Raw genomic sequence first — 16,626 nt, forward strand, 5'->3', positions numbered from 1 at the left:
AATGGATAAAACACAATTCACTAAACATGCTGTGAAATCAGGTCATTCATGACAATTCTCAATGTAAACCTTCTAGCATTAATCAACCAGTATTAAAGCAAATTAAAGGCATATTTTCATATATCTTGAAGGAGAGTACACTGTAGATGAAAATCTTTTAATTAATAAGCTGGCACCTGTGAAGTTTTTATATTGTCATTAAATTTATTTCAAGTTGTATTCATTACTAAAGCTGATATCAGGAATATTTATAAATACACTGTCAGAGTAGTATGAATGCTAGGAGGTATTACTCTTTTATTGACAAGCACTTGAATGTACGCACTAACAACTCTTGACCTCCCTGTATGTGAATGAAAGTTGTACAATCAGTCAAAGTGACATAAAGCACTGTTTTTAAACCAGTGAAAAACACTTTAATCTAGTCCTAATTTGATCACCTCTCTCACCACTGTTATTATCGATAATTATTACAATTAAATCATCATTAACTAATCCATCAGAGGATTACAAAAATTGTTAAGTATCTTCCCAATGCCTCCTTCAGTGAGATTTCCCAGGGAGGCAATTAGAATTTTGTTTCTTTTATAATGTACTGTTCAAATGTAAATTTCCATATTCCAGACCTGAAGCCTGATCTAAATGAGAAAGTGCTTTGGGACATATCCACAGAACATGGAGCTAAGTCTGAGAAAACAGGCAGCAATCGATAGCAGAATAGGTACTGAGAGAACAGGCAGCTTCCAAGGGCAAAACTGAATTTGAAATGCAAGTTCACAGACCACCAGCAGTTCAATGTATAGGGGCAAACAATAGAAATCCACAACTAGTACATCTGATCTCCCATGTGGTGAGCACTCAATAAATAGTTTCCTATTTTCATGCTATGAGTTTACCTGAAGCAATAAACTATGATGCCAAATTATCACATGTCATATTACAGCAAACTTGAAGCTGGGTAAGGAGATTTATTTTCTTCTAGAGAGCAGTGAAAAGAGCCAAATGAACTGTCTCAAGGACAGAAGTTACCATCTCAACATGGCATATCAGTTAGATCTTGTGGGAAACACACGATAATCATAATTCTAGACTCTGCTCTGTATTCTAAAAAGCTATCATTTATGATTAATGCATTTTGCCCATTTTATAAATAAATAACTCAGCCACAACCATAGTGAGATTTTATGAAGGCCAATTTTCCAGTCTCCCAAACTCATCTATTGTTCTTAGAAGGATGCTGGTGTCTATGCATTGAATTTTTAATATACATATATTATATCTTCTTAGATGTCTACAAAGACATGAAATATCATTCCCTTGGAGGTAAAACTATTATGTGAAAATCTATTTTTAACTATACTTGTTTCAGGATAATTAAGAACACACAGTTTATCTCTCCAAGCAAGAAATTCTCAAAGTAATGTGTTCTAAAAAGAGACTACTGTATTAAACATTATTTTAAAAGCACCACGTGGGCAGCGTCATTCAGTTAATAATCTTATTGCTTTATTAAATTATTTAAATAAATCATGGAAAAATATGCACTCACCATTCTCACATTTTATTATTTTCTCTTCAAAGGGTGTACACTGACAACTTGTTTTAGTCCACCAGGTTGCAAGATTAGAAAATGAAAATCACTAGTCTTTTTGAAGCCTTGATGGATGGCAGTCACATTGCTTAATCAGCCAGGATTCTGGTACACTGACCATTACAAAGTAGTGGATATGTTTTGGCCAAAGACTTCACAGTTCACTCTTACACATGTTCAGTCTTTTGTTGAATGACATTATCTTTATAAATTATTTATACCTACTTCAGCAAATTAAGTTGAATGTTCTTTAACATTTATTACAAAGAGTGGCATTGACATATATACACTACCAAATGTAAAATAGATAGCTAGTGGGAAGCAGCTGCATAGCACAGGGAGATCAGCTCGTTGCTTTGTGACCACCTAGAGGGTTGGGATAGGGAGGGTGGGAGGGAGATGCAAGAGGGAGGGGATATGGGGATATATGTATACGTATAGCTGATTCACTTTGTTATACAGCAGCAACTAACACAACAATGTAAAACAATTATACTCCAATAAAGATGTTAAAAAACAGTCATTAGAATTGAGTTTTTAGTAAAGCATGTGGCATATATTTGCATACCACCATTGCACCATTAACACCCCTGCCTGTGCTCAATTTTCACAAAAATGTGATCAAGTAATTCTCTCTATAGCTTCCTGTTACCGGCTTTAGTGTATTCTATAAAATAGCTTTAGGTCTTTGAATCTGTGAGGCTCAAACTTCCACTGAATTATGCATAAAATGCCTACTTCACTCTTTCATACAAGAGGTATTTGTTAAATATCACTATGTGCTCTCTTCCAGACTGCAAACAGTAAATTTATGGTATAAACTTTAAGAATCTCACAATGATATAAAGAATCATATGTTTCAGATCTGGCTCACAGTGGAAGCTTGGACAATTTGTATCCACTGTGGTATCTGGCTATTGTACGTGGGCTGCAGTCAAGATTCTGGATGAAAAAAATAGAAAATGACCCTGTATATCCTGAGCCAAAAATTACCTTAATGGATAGATGATGGGTGGCTCAGAGAATCAATGGGCATGAGGGTGATTTGGGCTTGAAAATGTTCAGAAATCAAAGGAAGTCTGGTGGTTAGAACCACACTCAAGATGACCTCACAAAGACTGTGTTTTTAAACTGCTCTTGGCTCCTTGGCTCCCACGCCCACTATCCTATTGGAGCCAAGGAGCCAAGAGGGTGCTGTTGCTGTTGCCACTTGCAGAATAGATTTTTAAACTATCCTTTTTTTTTTTAATGATATATCCAGACTAAATATACACCAGGAGGATGCTTATGATTGGTTGAGTGTAGCCCAATGTCCGCCATTCATCTGCCAGAGTTCTCAGAAGGCAAATACCTCGTCTTCCTTTTTCCCTAGTGGTAGATAACAGTCAGAAATGTTCACAAAAATGTGCCCAGGGACGGTTTTTGTTGTTGTGAATACGGACGTCCTCCATTAGCAGCCAGGAGGTACCATGTCTCCACTGTTATCTCTCTTCCTCTATATCTTGAAATCTCTAGCATGGTTTACATACAAATTACTTCAGTTGCTGCCAAGCACTTTAAATACTTTTTGGGTTTTATTTTCTTTTTGGTTTTTATGTTTTTAAAATTCATGTAGAAGATTTAATGCTCTGGCCAGGCTATTCTACTGCTAACCAGAGCTGTTAAGTGTCTTATAAGCTGGCTGCATGCAGTGTCATTATCACCTTCCACAACACTGAATTCTCACTGTGCTTCCTGAGTTCATTAGAATTAAAATTTACCAACTTTACTTTTTTTTCAAGAACATTGTGCATTAAGGCAGACATCTTCAAAGGGTTTACCTTTATGAACAGTTCTCCAAATTGCTGAAGAATCTAAAGTTTTTCTCATCTTTAATGATGTTTTTGTATTCAAAATGTGTTTATGGGATGGTTTCCCATTCATCTTGATTCAGGGTACTTTTAATGCTGCTTCTGTCTTGTAATGCTGCATCCTCCTGTAAGCCTTGCTTTTCCTCTTGCAGGCTGGCAGAGGACAGTAGAGCAGCCAACACACAAAACTGCTGTTCGTGCATGGCTAAAGACAGTCGTGATTTTATAGCATCCTGGGCATTTCACATTTATGAAGTAGGAATTGGGGCTCTGCACCAGGCACTTCTTCTTGTGTTTCCTCTTCTTTCTTGGAGAGGGATGAAGGAGATCCTTTGCAAGAGGCATCTTCTCATGGGGAAGTCATCATCCCAGAAAGTCTAATAATTTTTTAATGTTATGAGTCAGTGTTTCAGAATGTAGCCTCCTAAGGACTTTGGATTTTAGTGTCCAGTAAGTTCACTTAAATAAGATGTCAAAAGCTTCCCCTATATACATATGAATGATTACTATAAATTTGTTTTCCATTTTTCCTGAATTTGAGCTCCAGAGGTCTTACATTGCTCTCTTTTATGATTATGACAGTTGCAGTTATAATCACAAAAAATGTAATATAGAAATTTAATAAGGAAGTAATAGTTTTGAACAGTTTTGTTGTTTTTTGTTTGTTGAAAAGAAAGAGTGAAGGGTATTAAATGCCACTAAATATTTCCACTGAAAATCTCTAAACATCTCCCTCCTAGGATATTGCCCACAGATATGTTTCATGGTGAAGAAAATAATAGTGTCAATGCCTGTTATCACAATTTTTTTTTATCAGATAATATTAAATACATTAATGTGTTTAGCCCAGCTCCTGGCATGTAATAAACTGAATAAATGGGAATTGAAGAGGTTTCCTTCAACAGGGGAATAGAAGACAGGAGAAACAGAGATTCTGGGAGACTTTTAAGAAGCTAAACATAATGCAAAATCTGTGGGCTTCTGTGAGGAGGCATGAGAGAAACGGATTATGAGGAAAGAGAGTAGCACTCTATTCTATTCAATCTCTATTCTCAACATCACAGACCAGGGTGTGTTTGCCTAATAATTTAATTTTTCAGTAGTAACACTCTTTGAGGATTTTTTACCCAGAAATAATAATAATAATCTTATTAGTAAGACTCTTTTTCTCTCCTTTCTCTGAAACAAGGTATTTCTGCAACCTCTGATAATCTGAGGCTTTGTTTTATGAACTCTGATAATCTGATAACCTACTGACCACAAGAGCAACCCTAACCTCCTAATTCCCACGAAGTAAATAAAAGGTACTGCCCTCATCCTGCTGCCAGGCTTCTGCCAGTTTGCTCCTTCACAGTGTTGAAAATATTTCTGACCACTTACTCAACTGTAGTTTGTGTAATTATTCAAGTCCTAATACATGGAGCTAACCACCACCATCTAGCAGTACTGAAGAGTCTACACTGATAATCACTTGTAGCACACCTACTGTTTCGAAGCTGGGAACTTTCATTGGTTTCCTTCGTTCCTACTTCTGTCCCTTACCACTCTAAAATACTAATTTTACTGAGCAAATCATATGGCTTGCCATTTACACAATTCATGGACAATATACACTGAAACACAAAACATCACTTTATGCATGTATGGATGGGTGTGGTGGGCGGTGGTGTGTGTGTATAACTTCCTGTGTTAGTTCTAACTACTCTGAAAACACCTTTAATTTACATGAAAATAATAACTTCTTATTCTTGAAAATCTAACTATTTCAGCAGATGATTCAGAAGGTTAGGTAATTCATCTTAGTCTTCTCAAAAGGTAATTAGGTAATTCTCTTAGTCTTACCCAAATTTTTACACGTAACCAAGTTAAATCAGATTATTTCAGCTATACACAGTGAAACTGAATACACATTGTCTTTTAAAACTTAATTCTTCAATGCCCACTGGGAGAAATACTGAGTCATTCCTCAGCAAAAGAATATAAACACATACACTTGGAAATAAAATGATGACAAAGACCAATATTATTCAAAACTTGCAGGGTTTTGTAAAGCATCACTGTTGGAATTTTTGTGTCCCATTGCTGTTAATGAAATTTGAAATTGATGGAATTAGAATGAAGAAAGGCCAAATAAGACTCCCTGCTGAAATCATAGCTTGTGTTGAATGTTCAGTATCTGAATGTCTCTAATTCCTTCTGTTTTGAAATTGTGCCACCAAAATCATGTTCTATTTTAATCCATTATATTAACTGATCGAATGCTTAAATAGTTTTCTTTGGGAAGAAAAGGATTCATTAGAATTTTTTAATGGTTTGCTATAGGCTAATGTATTTTAATAGGAGAGCACTTTCCTATAACTATTTAAACTAAAGCATGTGAGAGATTAATGTTTTCTATTCACTAGTGTCATTTGTTTACCTTGTTCTTTTAGAATATGAAACTCAGCTAGCTGATTTGCAGTGTTAAAAGGTTCAAAATAAATATACTCCTGATTTAAGAACATCTAAATTAACATGCTTGAGTGAAAGTAAAACTAGTGATTAAAGGAGAAACAAATTCTCCTGGAAATGTTTCTATAACCTACTCTCCCGCTGACTTTCCCCAGTTCCCTTCAACTATCACTTAAATCTTGATCAGAAGATCTGTAGGAAATGACTGAACTGGACAGAAATGTGTCTTCACAGTCAGAGAAGAGAAACAACATGCAGAACCCAGAACTCCAATCAGAAGCCCTTACTGACAGAAAGTTGGCACACAGTCCCCTACAGAGGCTGCTCTCAGACAATCTCTTTTCCTTTGGCCTCCATCTATTAATTATTTTCCAAGAAAAAATTTTTGTCCATCACAACTGTTAAGTTTGATACCCCTTAAACTTAAGTCTAGATTTTATTGGATTCCAAGATGACAGTGTGGCTGCGGTTCACGGAATAACCCGTGCGCTCCGCTCTCCATTTCTCAGCACCAGGAACCCTCCTGTGCGTCAGTAGTCACTGACTCTTTCTGGACAAAAGGCTGTGCACAGAAGTGGTGTGTGTCACTCCTGACACAAGCATTTCAGAGCATGTGCTTGATCCCTCAGTCCTATCCTCCTCTTCACAGTGACCAGGAGGCCACCTTCCCCAGATGGTGCAAGTAAAAGATGGTGGAACCTCTGTCAGCCTGGCCCATGGGTGACCACGTGAGGCAGAGTTCTCTGCAAACGGACTTAGAGGTGCAGTAAACATGAAACAAACTTCTGTTGTGTTAAGCAAAGGAGATTTCTGGGTTAAGTTGCTGCCACAGCATTACCTCTGATTAAACAGGCTTGCCCTTTAGAGATGGAGGTATTAATGGACACCTGGGTTACCCTGCAGGACTCAAGACAAATGGAAAGACTCAAATATCAAAATGAACATCTGCAGCTCAACAAAGATATTTCCATTCTTGGTTAGGGGTCTTTTAGATGAAAATAATTAAAACCCAGCTCAAATTACTAAAGGTAAATGAACGTACACTGGTTTGTTAAAGCCATGGGAACTACAAAACTGTTGGAAAGGAGAGGGTTGCAAATGGGATGCTTCAGGAACAAGAATCAGAGACTGCAAGGTTGACACGACACTCCAATTCTCACCCTTGTATCTCCATATAGGCTCCCTTCATTTTCTGTCTGCGCGGCCAAACTTTTCCCGTAAGCCAAGAAACACGGCTCCTGATGGTTCTCAAACCTCTGCCACCAGAGAGAAAGTGACAGATGAACTCATGTCTTTTTGCTGTAATTTAAAAGTCCCAAGGAAAAATATGATAGTCATAGCTGGAGGTAAGTGTCCCCAGGTGGGCTAAGCAACTGTGTCCAGCAAGGGATGTGGTCTGTAGACGCCATTAAGCTTCAATGCAGAACATCTAGTTGGAACAGAAGCAAACCCAAAAACTGTTTCTAAAAAGAGGGACTTTCTGGTCAGACAAAGCATTCATAAACATGTTCAAAATCCATTATGCACATAAATAAAATCCAAAAATCTCTTAAAACTAAAGGTTTTGTTTTCTAATTCATTTGATGGCAAAACTTGACCTGATCTGAACTAATTTGGCAAACTAGGCATGAACTTGATGTGAAGCTGTTGAAATGTTTTTTTCTTTTTTTAAACACCAAGGTTTTATTTTCTGAACACAATATTCTGCTTTTCTTTTTTTTAATAGTATTTTGATTTTATTTAAGTATAATACATGCACATGGTAAAAATTCAACTGCAATGTTCATTTGTGAATAGTAAATACATTTCAACATAGAAATATTTGAATGTAGAAATATTTGTAGAATATTTGAGTATGGGTTGCTGTCCAAATCCTTCTGGGGGTGTTATATAAAACATGGTATATGCATTATATTACTTTTCAGATTATAAATTCCAAAACATGCCTCTAAGGTTTTTAGATAAGAGAATTACATCAGGAGTTATAATAGTACAAATATAAATATCCATAGAATAAATTATGTTATCATAATTTAAGAACACACATGTAATAGACACAGAGATCTATCTACCTATATCTATAATTCTTTTTGAGAGAGAGAGTGAGAGAGCACATATCCAAATAGATACATGGACATTTGTGTTTCTTACACATTTAACTTTCCATTTTCAGCTACAAATTCTTAACAGGAGAGTTAAATATGTCAAGAAACATCAACTCAATACTACTTATGCACACAGTGCGAGTTTGTAACTTGCTGAAGTAAGGAGTGGTATGATGGAATCACATAGATTCAGAGATGAAAGTAATCTTAGAAATCATTTAGGACACTCCCTCATTGTCATATGAGAACATTGAAAAAGGGAGAGAAAAAGTGACTTCCTAAGCACAAAGAGTTGGTGATAGTGCGGTTCTACAATCTTTTTTTTTTTATTTTAATCAATGAAACACAGCTTTTTAAAAATTCTAGTCCACTGAGGTTTAAGCCCTTTCAATATTACATATTTGCTTAGATACCTTAACTAAATTATGAGCAAAAGGATAGGGAAAAATTACAGTGATACTGAAGTGGTCTTAGATAAAAGGTGCTATAAAAGTGTTATTTATTATCAAAAGAAGTATGGGAGAGCCTGTTATGTCTCAAGGCAAAATTTGCTAAAATAAAAATATTCTGAAAAACACTTGAGTACTTCTATGATGATTCTAACCTTTGGATTTGTTAAGGTATCTGAAAAGTAGTAATTTTTTTCTTACAGATGTAAACTATATTGAAAGATATGAAAAATTATGAAACATATAAAGGTATATTATATGAGGTACATTTCTCTCCAATCACTATCTGTAGAGTGTTTTTCCCCAAACTCCACAATGTAGTTTACCCCACTTTCTGTTGTAAATAACCTGAAAGATTGTTATGTTTTGTCACAGACTCTATTTGCTGCTCCTCCCCAAATCTCTCGTCCTTTTCACCACTCTTGTGAAAATTTGCCTTGAAAGTAATAACATCTAGCTGTCATTATGGTGTTCATGGAAGTGGTGAATTGTATACATCATGCAGGCAAAGAGCTGACTAGCCCCCAAGTTATTCATCTCTGATATCACTAGTTATCAAATAGTGTAAACATTTTCTTTACCATTACTCTATCATTTCACCCCCAGTGGTCCAGATTCTCACTGACTGTTGTTGTTGTTTGCACAGTGTGCTTGCATTATCTTTCTAAGTGAACTTAAAACCTATGCTGCTTTAAGGTAGACATTATGGATATCCCGTCTTTATTTTGCAGGTTCGAAAATTATATCCAAGGACTTCCCTGGTGGACCAGTGGTTAAGAATCCACCTTCCAATGCAGGGGATGTGGGTTCGATCCCTGGTCAGGGAATTAAGATCCCACGTGCCACGGGGTAACTAAGCCCATGCACCGCAACTACTGAGACTGTGCATTCTGGAGCCCATGCACCACAACTAGAGACAAGCAAGCATGCCACAACTAGAGAAGCCCGCACGCCACAATGAAAGATCCCGCAGGCCGCAACTAAGACCCAATGCAGCCAAATAAATTGATTAATTTAAAAAAAAAGAAAAGTATATCCAGAGAAGTTGAATCATGTGCCCTCTTAGATCACACAGCTTTTTAATGGTTTTAGTGCTTATTAGTCATTTTGATACATACAAATTTCACTTTAACATACATACAATTCATGCTTCCAGTTTTGGAGACTCTGTCTTCCTATTATCTTTTGGTTAGAGGTAGGGTCTTCCCTCCCACAGCAGAACCAGAACATTCCAGTTACTTGCTTGCTCTCTCTGGTTCCAGGCCTCAGAGCATCAATATGTGACTCAGGAAGACATCATCTGGGACTGTGAATCTAGAGCAAGTGACCCAAAGAATTAAGGGCAGTTAAAAACCAACTATAACCACAGCCACAGTGCAGCACTCACGTGTGTTGTCAGTGTCAATAGTGTCAGTGTGGTCAGTGTGGGGTCCAGTATCAGCAACAGAATGATGTTAGCCACTATTCCAATGGCATGATTTTGCCAAGTAGCTGTCTTAGGTTCCCAACCATTTCGAAATCTGTGGTTTCCAGCATTCCATTTAACTCTATGAGCTAACCACTTCCTTCCAAAAAAAATTTCTTTCATGGTTAAAACCCATATTTGCTCTCTGTTGTTTACAACCAAAAACTCTGATTAATATAATGTCAGTATTGAGTTAGCACACAGGCTCACCGACCTGTAAAGCTTTATTCTTTTTCCATCATATGTATCTCACTGTTTTCATAAAATAAATTTAATTTTCTAAGCCCTATCAGTGGTACCTTCCGCTGCCAATAATTTCTTTTTAACTGTTAAATTTTTTATCCCTTTATTTATGATATAAATTGAGTTATAATGACTAACATCAATTTTTTACATAAATAGCTTATAGAGTGTAGTCAAGGTATTGACTTTTGTGGCCAACATTAGTTTTACAACACTGTAAATCTGTTTCATCCTACAGATGAAGAGTGATTTATAAGTAATTAATAAACTCTGGAAAAGAAAAACAAGTAGTGTCTAGATGTAAATGAGAAAAATATTGGATGAATATATGAGAGACATATTTGTGCCTTCAATATGTAAGAAAGGACAGGTGGAACATTATGTAAAGTGTAAAATGTATCAGACAGGTATATCTCAAAACTCCCAAACAGCTATGTATTTTAACAACTGACTGGAGGATAGTTAACCATTAAAAGGAAGACTAGTTAATAATCAAAGCGTAGAAATCATTCATTTATTTACTTACTCATTCACTTATTTGTTCATCAGCGAACAGTTCCAAACGCACCAAGCATTTCCCAGTTGTCATCTCTGGTTTATTACCTATGAAAGTTTAATAGTGCCTCTCACTGCCAGTGGAGGTTTGTGCCCTGAAATGCATGGGGGGGGGGGGGTACATGCATTGCATAGAAAGTTAAAAAAAAATTGAAAATTGGAGCTGAAAATAAGATTTTCTCTAAATTTCTTAACCCCACATATGGTAGACTTTTCTAAATTATATGTTAATTTATCTTAAAATGTGTCAATTAATTTTCCAATGTAATATTTTAGCAACATTTTAAAACCTTAAACTGAACAACTAGAAAAAATTATGAACTGAAGAACTGGTGTGGAATGTACTTTCCTAATAAGTATTGTTTGTAAAATTTTTAAAATGCAAAGCCATGTTTTATAAGTTAGCATTTATGAAACTTAAGATTTATCACAACATACAGACTTTTTACTAACGTAAATATTATTTATTTTTGTAAATTCAGGATCATTTACTCTTTTAGTTACTTAATTTAATTATAACAGCAAATGACATTTTATTAATACCAAATCACATTCACAGTTTTAATGTTATTAAATTCCTAATATTTTACTAATTGGGGGAACAAATAAGCCAATGTTAGATATTAATACACTTCTTATTTTCCTCCAGCTATGTCAATAAGTTGCAATAAAGGGCTTTTTAAGTAGGTCATATGCTACTTCATTGAAATATTAAAATGTTTTTATTTTAGTTTCCATTAGAGGGTTATTATCAAAGCTGTTAGAGATCTGTATTGCTTATGAACATCATTTGCTGGTCACAGTATAATCCATAATACTTGATTCCTTAATGTAAGTCACATTGGATGAACCTTAGGCTCCTAGTAATAAAAGTAAACTTTATATATTAAAATGGCAACCTCCACCATTTTCTCAGAAGTGATGGCAGGTGGTGTGTAGATGTCCCCAGGGAGTGGGGCAGGTGGTAATGGTATATGCATTTTATTTGGTCTCTTCCCCTATCAATCACTCTCACTCCTCTCTCTCCCTCCCCTGCCTCCCACTTGCCCCATCCCATGTGAATAGCTTTAGGTTAGGTACTGTTACTCTGGTTCTAGCACTCAGCCCCCACCATCTTCTTTGTTCTCACATTTGTGTTGTGTATTTGGCCCTTGAGGGCACCTGAGTTTGAGAGTTGAGAGTTACTGCATAACAAGACTAAACATAAATTGGAACAGAGTGTGAAAGACAGAAGAAAGACTCTCCTCTTGCCTTTAAGGAGCCGAGAATTCAGCAGTAAAAACAAACAAATACTACTATAGAATACAAAACAGCGGTCCTCATCTATATTCCACACAGACATATCCAATGGAAGGGGCACATTTCCACCAGTATTGGTAATTGCTGTGCTGTGATTTTTTCAGCAGTAGCAGAGTAAGTTCTCTTGCTCTAAATCAAAATATGTAATTAAAATCTCAGGTCGTTGGGAGGTGAAGAAACAGAAGCAGAGGTGAGCAGTTAGAAAATGCTCCTGAAGTGATTCTTGGATGCCTCCCCTTATTCACCTAGCTCTACCCTTCTCAACTCCTCCTCCACCTCTTTTTGAGAATCACAGATGCAGACAGGGTTAAATGGAATCACACTGCAGGGAGCTTGTCTGTAAGGATAATGATACCAAAAGGCTTCCCTCTCTCAGGGGTGGTTTTTCACTGTGCCAACCTAGAAAGGCTGAAAACTGAATCTCCCAGAATTCCCTTTCCTTTGTGGTATTGGGTTAGGTTGGCCATACAGGAATACACACGATGTTTGGAAGGTGGCGATAAAGCATCACTCATTATCCTCAAGAGGTCTGTGCAGGGCCCCACGAGCCGCTGCATCTCACTCACTTTGTGGCTAATTTGATGGCACAATATTGCACAGGAAAGCAGCCAAACTAGCAGTTCATTCAAACTCACCCTTCTCCCCATTCTCTTCCAGTTCCTTGGTGTCCTGAGTGAGGTGCATGTGCAGGTCCCTGATGAAGGCCCTCAGTTTCTTCAGCAAATAGCCAACAACACTGAGTTTAGGTGTAGTGACAGATGGACGTGGCTTCTGGTTTGTCCTTGTGGGTTCCAGAGTGTCCTCATGGCTCCCAGCTTGTCCTTGCTTTATCTCTGCTTTACGTTCAGCTGCCCAGTTGACTTACAAGGACGTCATGCTTGTCATCACATGCATAGGTAGCAGCTTTCCACAGACATTCCACAGAACTTCTTCACCATTAATTAGTTTTTTTTTGGATCCCTCAATCACCCCTTTTCAGATCTTTATTTTCCCGGTGTTTCTTACAATTGTGAAATGTTTAATCCCAATAAAAAAAAAAAAAAATCCCTTAGTCTAAACCACTCATGGTGGTTCTGCTTTCTTACTCAAACTCTAATATAATTTATATTATATATATGTATATACACACACATTTCATATATATATATGAAAGCCTTTAGTAGTGCCTCAATTCCTGTGAGACTGGCTAAAGTGCTATTACCCAGAGAGGAAGAAATCCCTCTAGAGAGAATAATTAGGGACACATGAGATGTTGAGATGTCTGAAACCATTATGATCTCAATAAGAACAAATACCCAACTCATGCAATTCCTCTCTGTACTTTACTTAAATCTTGGTGCCTTCCCCTCTGTAGCAAGTACTATGCTGATACTTTGCTACCAGTGATCTATATTCTAAGGAAAGTGTAACTATCTCCTGATTGTATCCTCTGCCTCCAGCACTCTCTGGCATTTTGTGTCTATTCAAGAATTACTTACTGAATGAATGAAGGAAGGAATGATGCAGTGAATGAATGAATGCTAAAGGCATTTTCCATCCACTGAAACTTCAACATAATAATGTTCACTAATTCTCTACTACATTCTCAGGCACAGTACTTGTTCGATTTTAAATAGAATAACCTGGAAGATAAGAATTATTATTGGAATTTTACAGATGAAGAAACAGAGATTAAGTAAGTATCTTGCTCAGAATCACACAGCCAGTGTATGAAAATAAACTTGTGTTTGTCTCACCCCAAAGCAGGGGCTTGTTCTGCTACATCAGGCTGCCTATCAAAAGAACCTTCTCTCTGGAGAAGCCTCACACAGACAATTTTATCTTGACTTCCTCACCCACCCATCTCCCAGGAGCATGTTCTCCTTCCAGGGTCAGTTCTTATTTTTCATTGTTTATTTGGTCAGCTATTCTCAAACACAGTTTTCTGCAGATTTAAAATGCCATCTGGTCCAGCCTTTGATTCCTGCTTCTCCCAAATTCTGCCTTGTGAGTATGACTCAGCCTGACCTGCTTCTGCTTTCCATTTTAAACCCGGCTAAGAATGACATCAATGGATAAAAAAAAATTAGTCATTGGCTTTTCAGGCGAGCTGTGGCTTTGGATTTCTTCTTTGATGTACAGGATATGTGACGAGATTCACTGCAGCTCTGAAGCAGCCATGCCATCAACTATGGCAGCAAGCCTAGCCCTCCTGTCCCAGTTTCCTAACTGTCCAGTTTCTTCCAATGCCTCCCTAGTGGGTGTACTCAGGCCACTTCCCAACTTCCTGGTTCTCTGTGGCTCTGACCTGGGTGCCCACTGCCTCATTTCCAGCACAGCCACAGGCTTGAATATTGGAGTGCTAGAACCCAATCCAGGTAGCTGGAACATCAAACCTGTGTAAGTCTGATGGAATATTTTCACACAAAGTGAGGAGTGGGGCTTATCATGTCACTCAGATTAAAGGCACAAATCATTATTTCATATGTATTCTGAAATCACAGTAAATACAACATTAGCCCATTCACTGCAGAACAGCCATGTCAGCAGTTCAGATTTGGTCTTTGTTGTAGTTGTTGAAATAAGTTCTTAATGTGAAATGCTCAGTAGCATCTGAGTAATGCATTACAGTAGACATGAACCAAGTTTCGATATTTCCTCTTTGGAACGAATTATGCTTATTTACAAGTTAAGAGTAGGTGGTTCTAATTACTTACCCTATTGTGAGTTTTAATGACTGACTTTAAGCTACAGAGGGTTTTCCAGCTATTATTTCCTTTAGAGTTTCTAAAAGCAACAACTTTTATTAATGTTTGTAAAAGATAATGTTGGAAAAAAGGTAATGTTAAAATCAAGGCACTCTATAGATATATTTAAGGACAGGAAAAGGTATTAACATTGAAAAAACTGTACATATTTTCAAGCACAACACAAATATTGTAGCAGTATTTAATTGAACTATTTTAAAATAGTGGCAATTATACTTCCTTAAATACTTTTCTAATTTTTAAACCTCAAAATTACAATTTGAATATACAGTCTGACATAATTAGAACTATGCACAGCTTCTAAAGAGTGCATAGGAAAGGAAACGCTAATCCACTTCAAGAAACACTGTTTCTTAAAATGACAAAACACTAGCATTTTGTAGTTTTCAGGTTTTTTAATTTCCTGTTTTTGAGAAGTTGTTAAATGTAGGATAATATTTTGGCCCTGATTCACTGTTAGGACAAGCAGTCTGGAGACCTGACTTCCTGCAGAGCACAGTGAGAATTATCCAATGTCATTGTCCTCTACAGATTCATAGAACTGTTGCTGTGAAAAAACCATGGCAATGAATCTAATTCATCCTCGCACTCAATGCCTGCTGGCATATCACATACCTCTCTAGAGAGATCGAAATGTATTCTATTTTTAAAGATTTCCAGAAATCCCATAACCTCACTCAATAAATCCTTCCAATGTGCAATTACTTTCCACACCAGGAAACATTTCCTTATATCTAAATAAAATCTCTTATTCTATAGTATCTTTGTGCCCTCTGCTTCCTCTTGTCCTATTTGCAGTCAAGATTAGGAATGGATGCTTTCTTAAAAATATATATACATGAATCACTTTGCTGTATACCTGAAACTAACACAATATTGTAAATCAACTGTACTTAAATTTTAAAAAATGGATGCTTTCTGTATTGTCTTATTTATTGGCCTTTAATCTTCACTGGAATGAATAACTCATTAAAACTTTCTTGAACATTTCAGTGTCTCTTTCACTAGAAAGTTCCTGAATATTTCAATGTCTTTTACAAGTAAGTAGTTTTTATGTTAATGCAATGTCTTACAAACTTCACAACAATTATTGGATTAATACAAAATGTTCACGTTTATCATCTAGCACAAGTGCTTACCTGGGAGGGTCTCAGAAAATATTTCTTAGTAGTTTACAGAAGTATGGGGTTTCCAAACTCTAGCATTAACTGAAACAAGTAAACCCTAAAAAGATCAGAGAGTATTCAAATAACACCCCTGTGCTCCACAGCAAGAGATGAACACACTATTTTTAATTGTATTTCATTTTCATTAATTTAAGGTTAATAAGCCATACGTAGCTAATGACTACTGGATTGCACAAGGCATGTCTAGTAAATACAATTATAAAATTGTATATTAGAAATTTTATTTAGAAATTATTAAATTTTAGAAAAGTGAGTTTATGTTTTTTCATCTCAGAGCATATCCTGTTACTGCAGGAGTGAATTCAGATTCTAAAAGTATCCGTTTTGTATATACAAACTGGGAAAGTCTGTTCTTTATTTTATTATATAGTTATTTTATGAAATTAGTATTTTCAAAGTGATTAGACAAAATATGAAAATGTACAGGTAGGAATACTAGCTATCATTAAAAATACTTCTATTTTAAACTAAAATAAAAGAAACGATTCCTGAAGATAGTTAAGAACATTAAATATTTAAATATTATACTCATATATAAAATAAGTATATTGTAAGCAGAATAAATGTTTTCTTACTTTACTACAATAAATTTATCTTTGAATCTACAAGTGATTCATTACTAATCCAGCAGCTGATTCAATCCTTCATTCTATTCACTTCACAAGGCTATATGGTTTATTTAAC

General features: G+C 36.2%; 2 protein-coding genes across 10 annotated transcripts in view; both read right to left on the reverse strand.

Moving 5' to 3' along the window:
- Nucleotides 1-16,626, reverse strand: part of RALYL (RALY RNA binding protein like) — an 814,820-nt gene that overhangs the window by 670,756 nt on the left and 127,438 nt on the right. Inside the window, exon 1 of one of the 9 annotated variants that reach the window (XM_059901171.1) lies at nt 9,588-9,662. The exons of 7 other annotated variants lie outside the window; for them this stretch is intronic. The gene's annotated coding sequence lies outside the window, so the exon portion shown is untranslated. Of the gene's footprint in view, nt 1-9,587; nt 9,663-16,626 lie in introns of those variants that run through there. One more of the 9 variants, XM_059901167.1, reaches the window with a different exon arrangement.
- On the reverse strand, nt 3,532-3,786 carry LOC132351640 (small ribosomal subunit protein eS27-like). Its single transcript, XM_059901575.1, has one exon. It carries the CDS (start codon nt 3,784-3,786, stop codon nt 3,532-3,534), a length of 255 nt encoding a protein of 84 aa, XP_059757558.1.

The sequence above is a fragment of the Balaenoptera ricei genome, chromosome 17 (assembly GCF_028023285.1).
Source record: "Balaenoptera ricei isolate mBalRic1 chromosome 17, mBalRic1.hap2, whole genome shotgun sequence".
Classification (NCBI taxonomy): domain Eukaryota; kingdom Metazoa; phylum Chordata; class Mammalia; order Artiodactyla; family Balaenopteridae; genus Balaenoptera; species Balaenoptera ricei.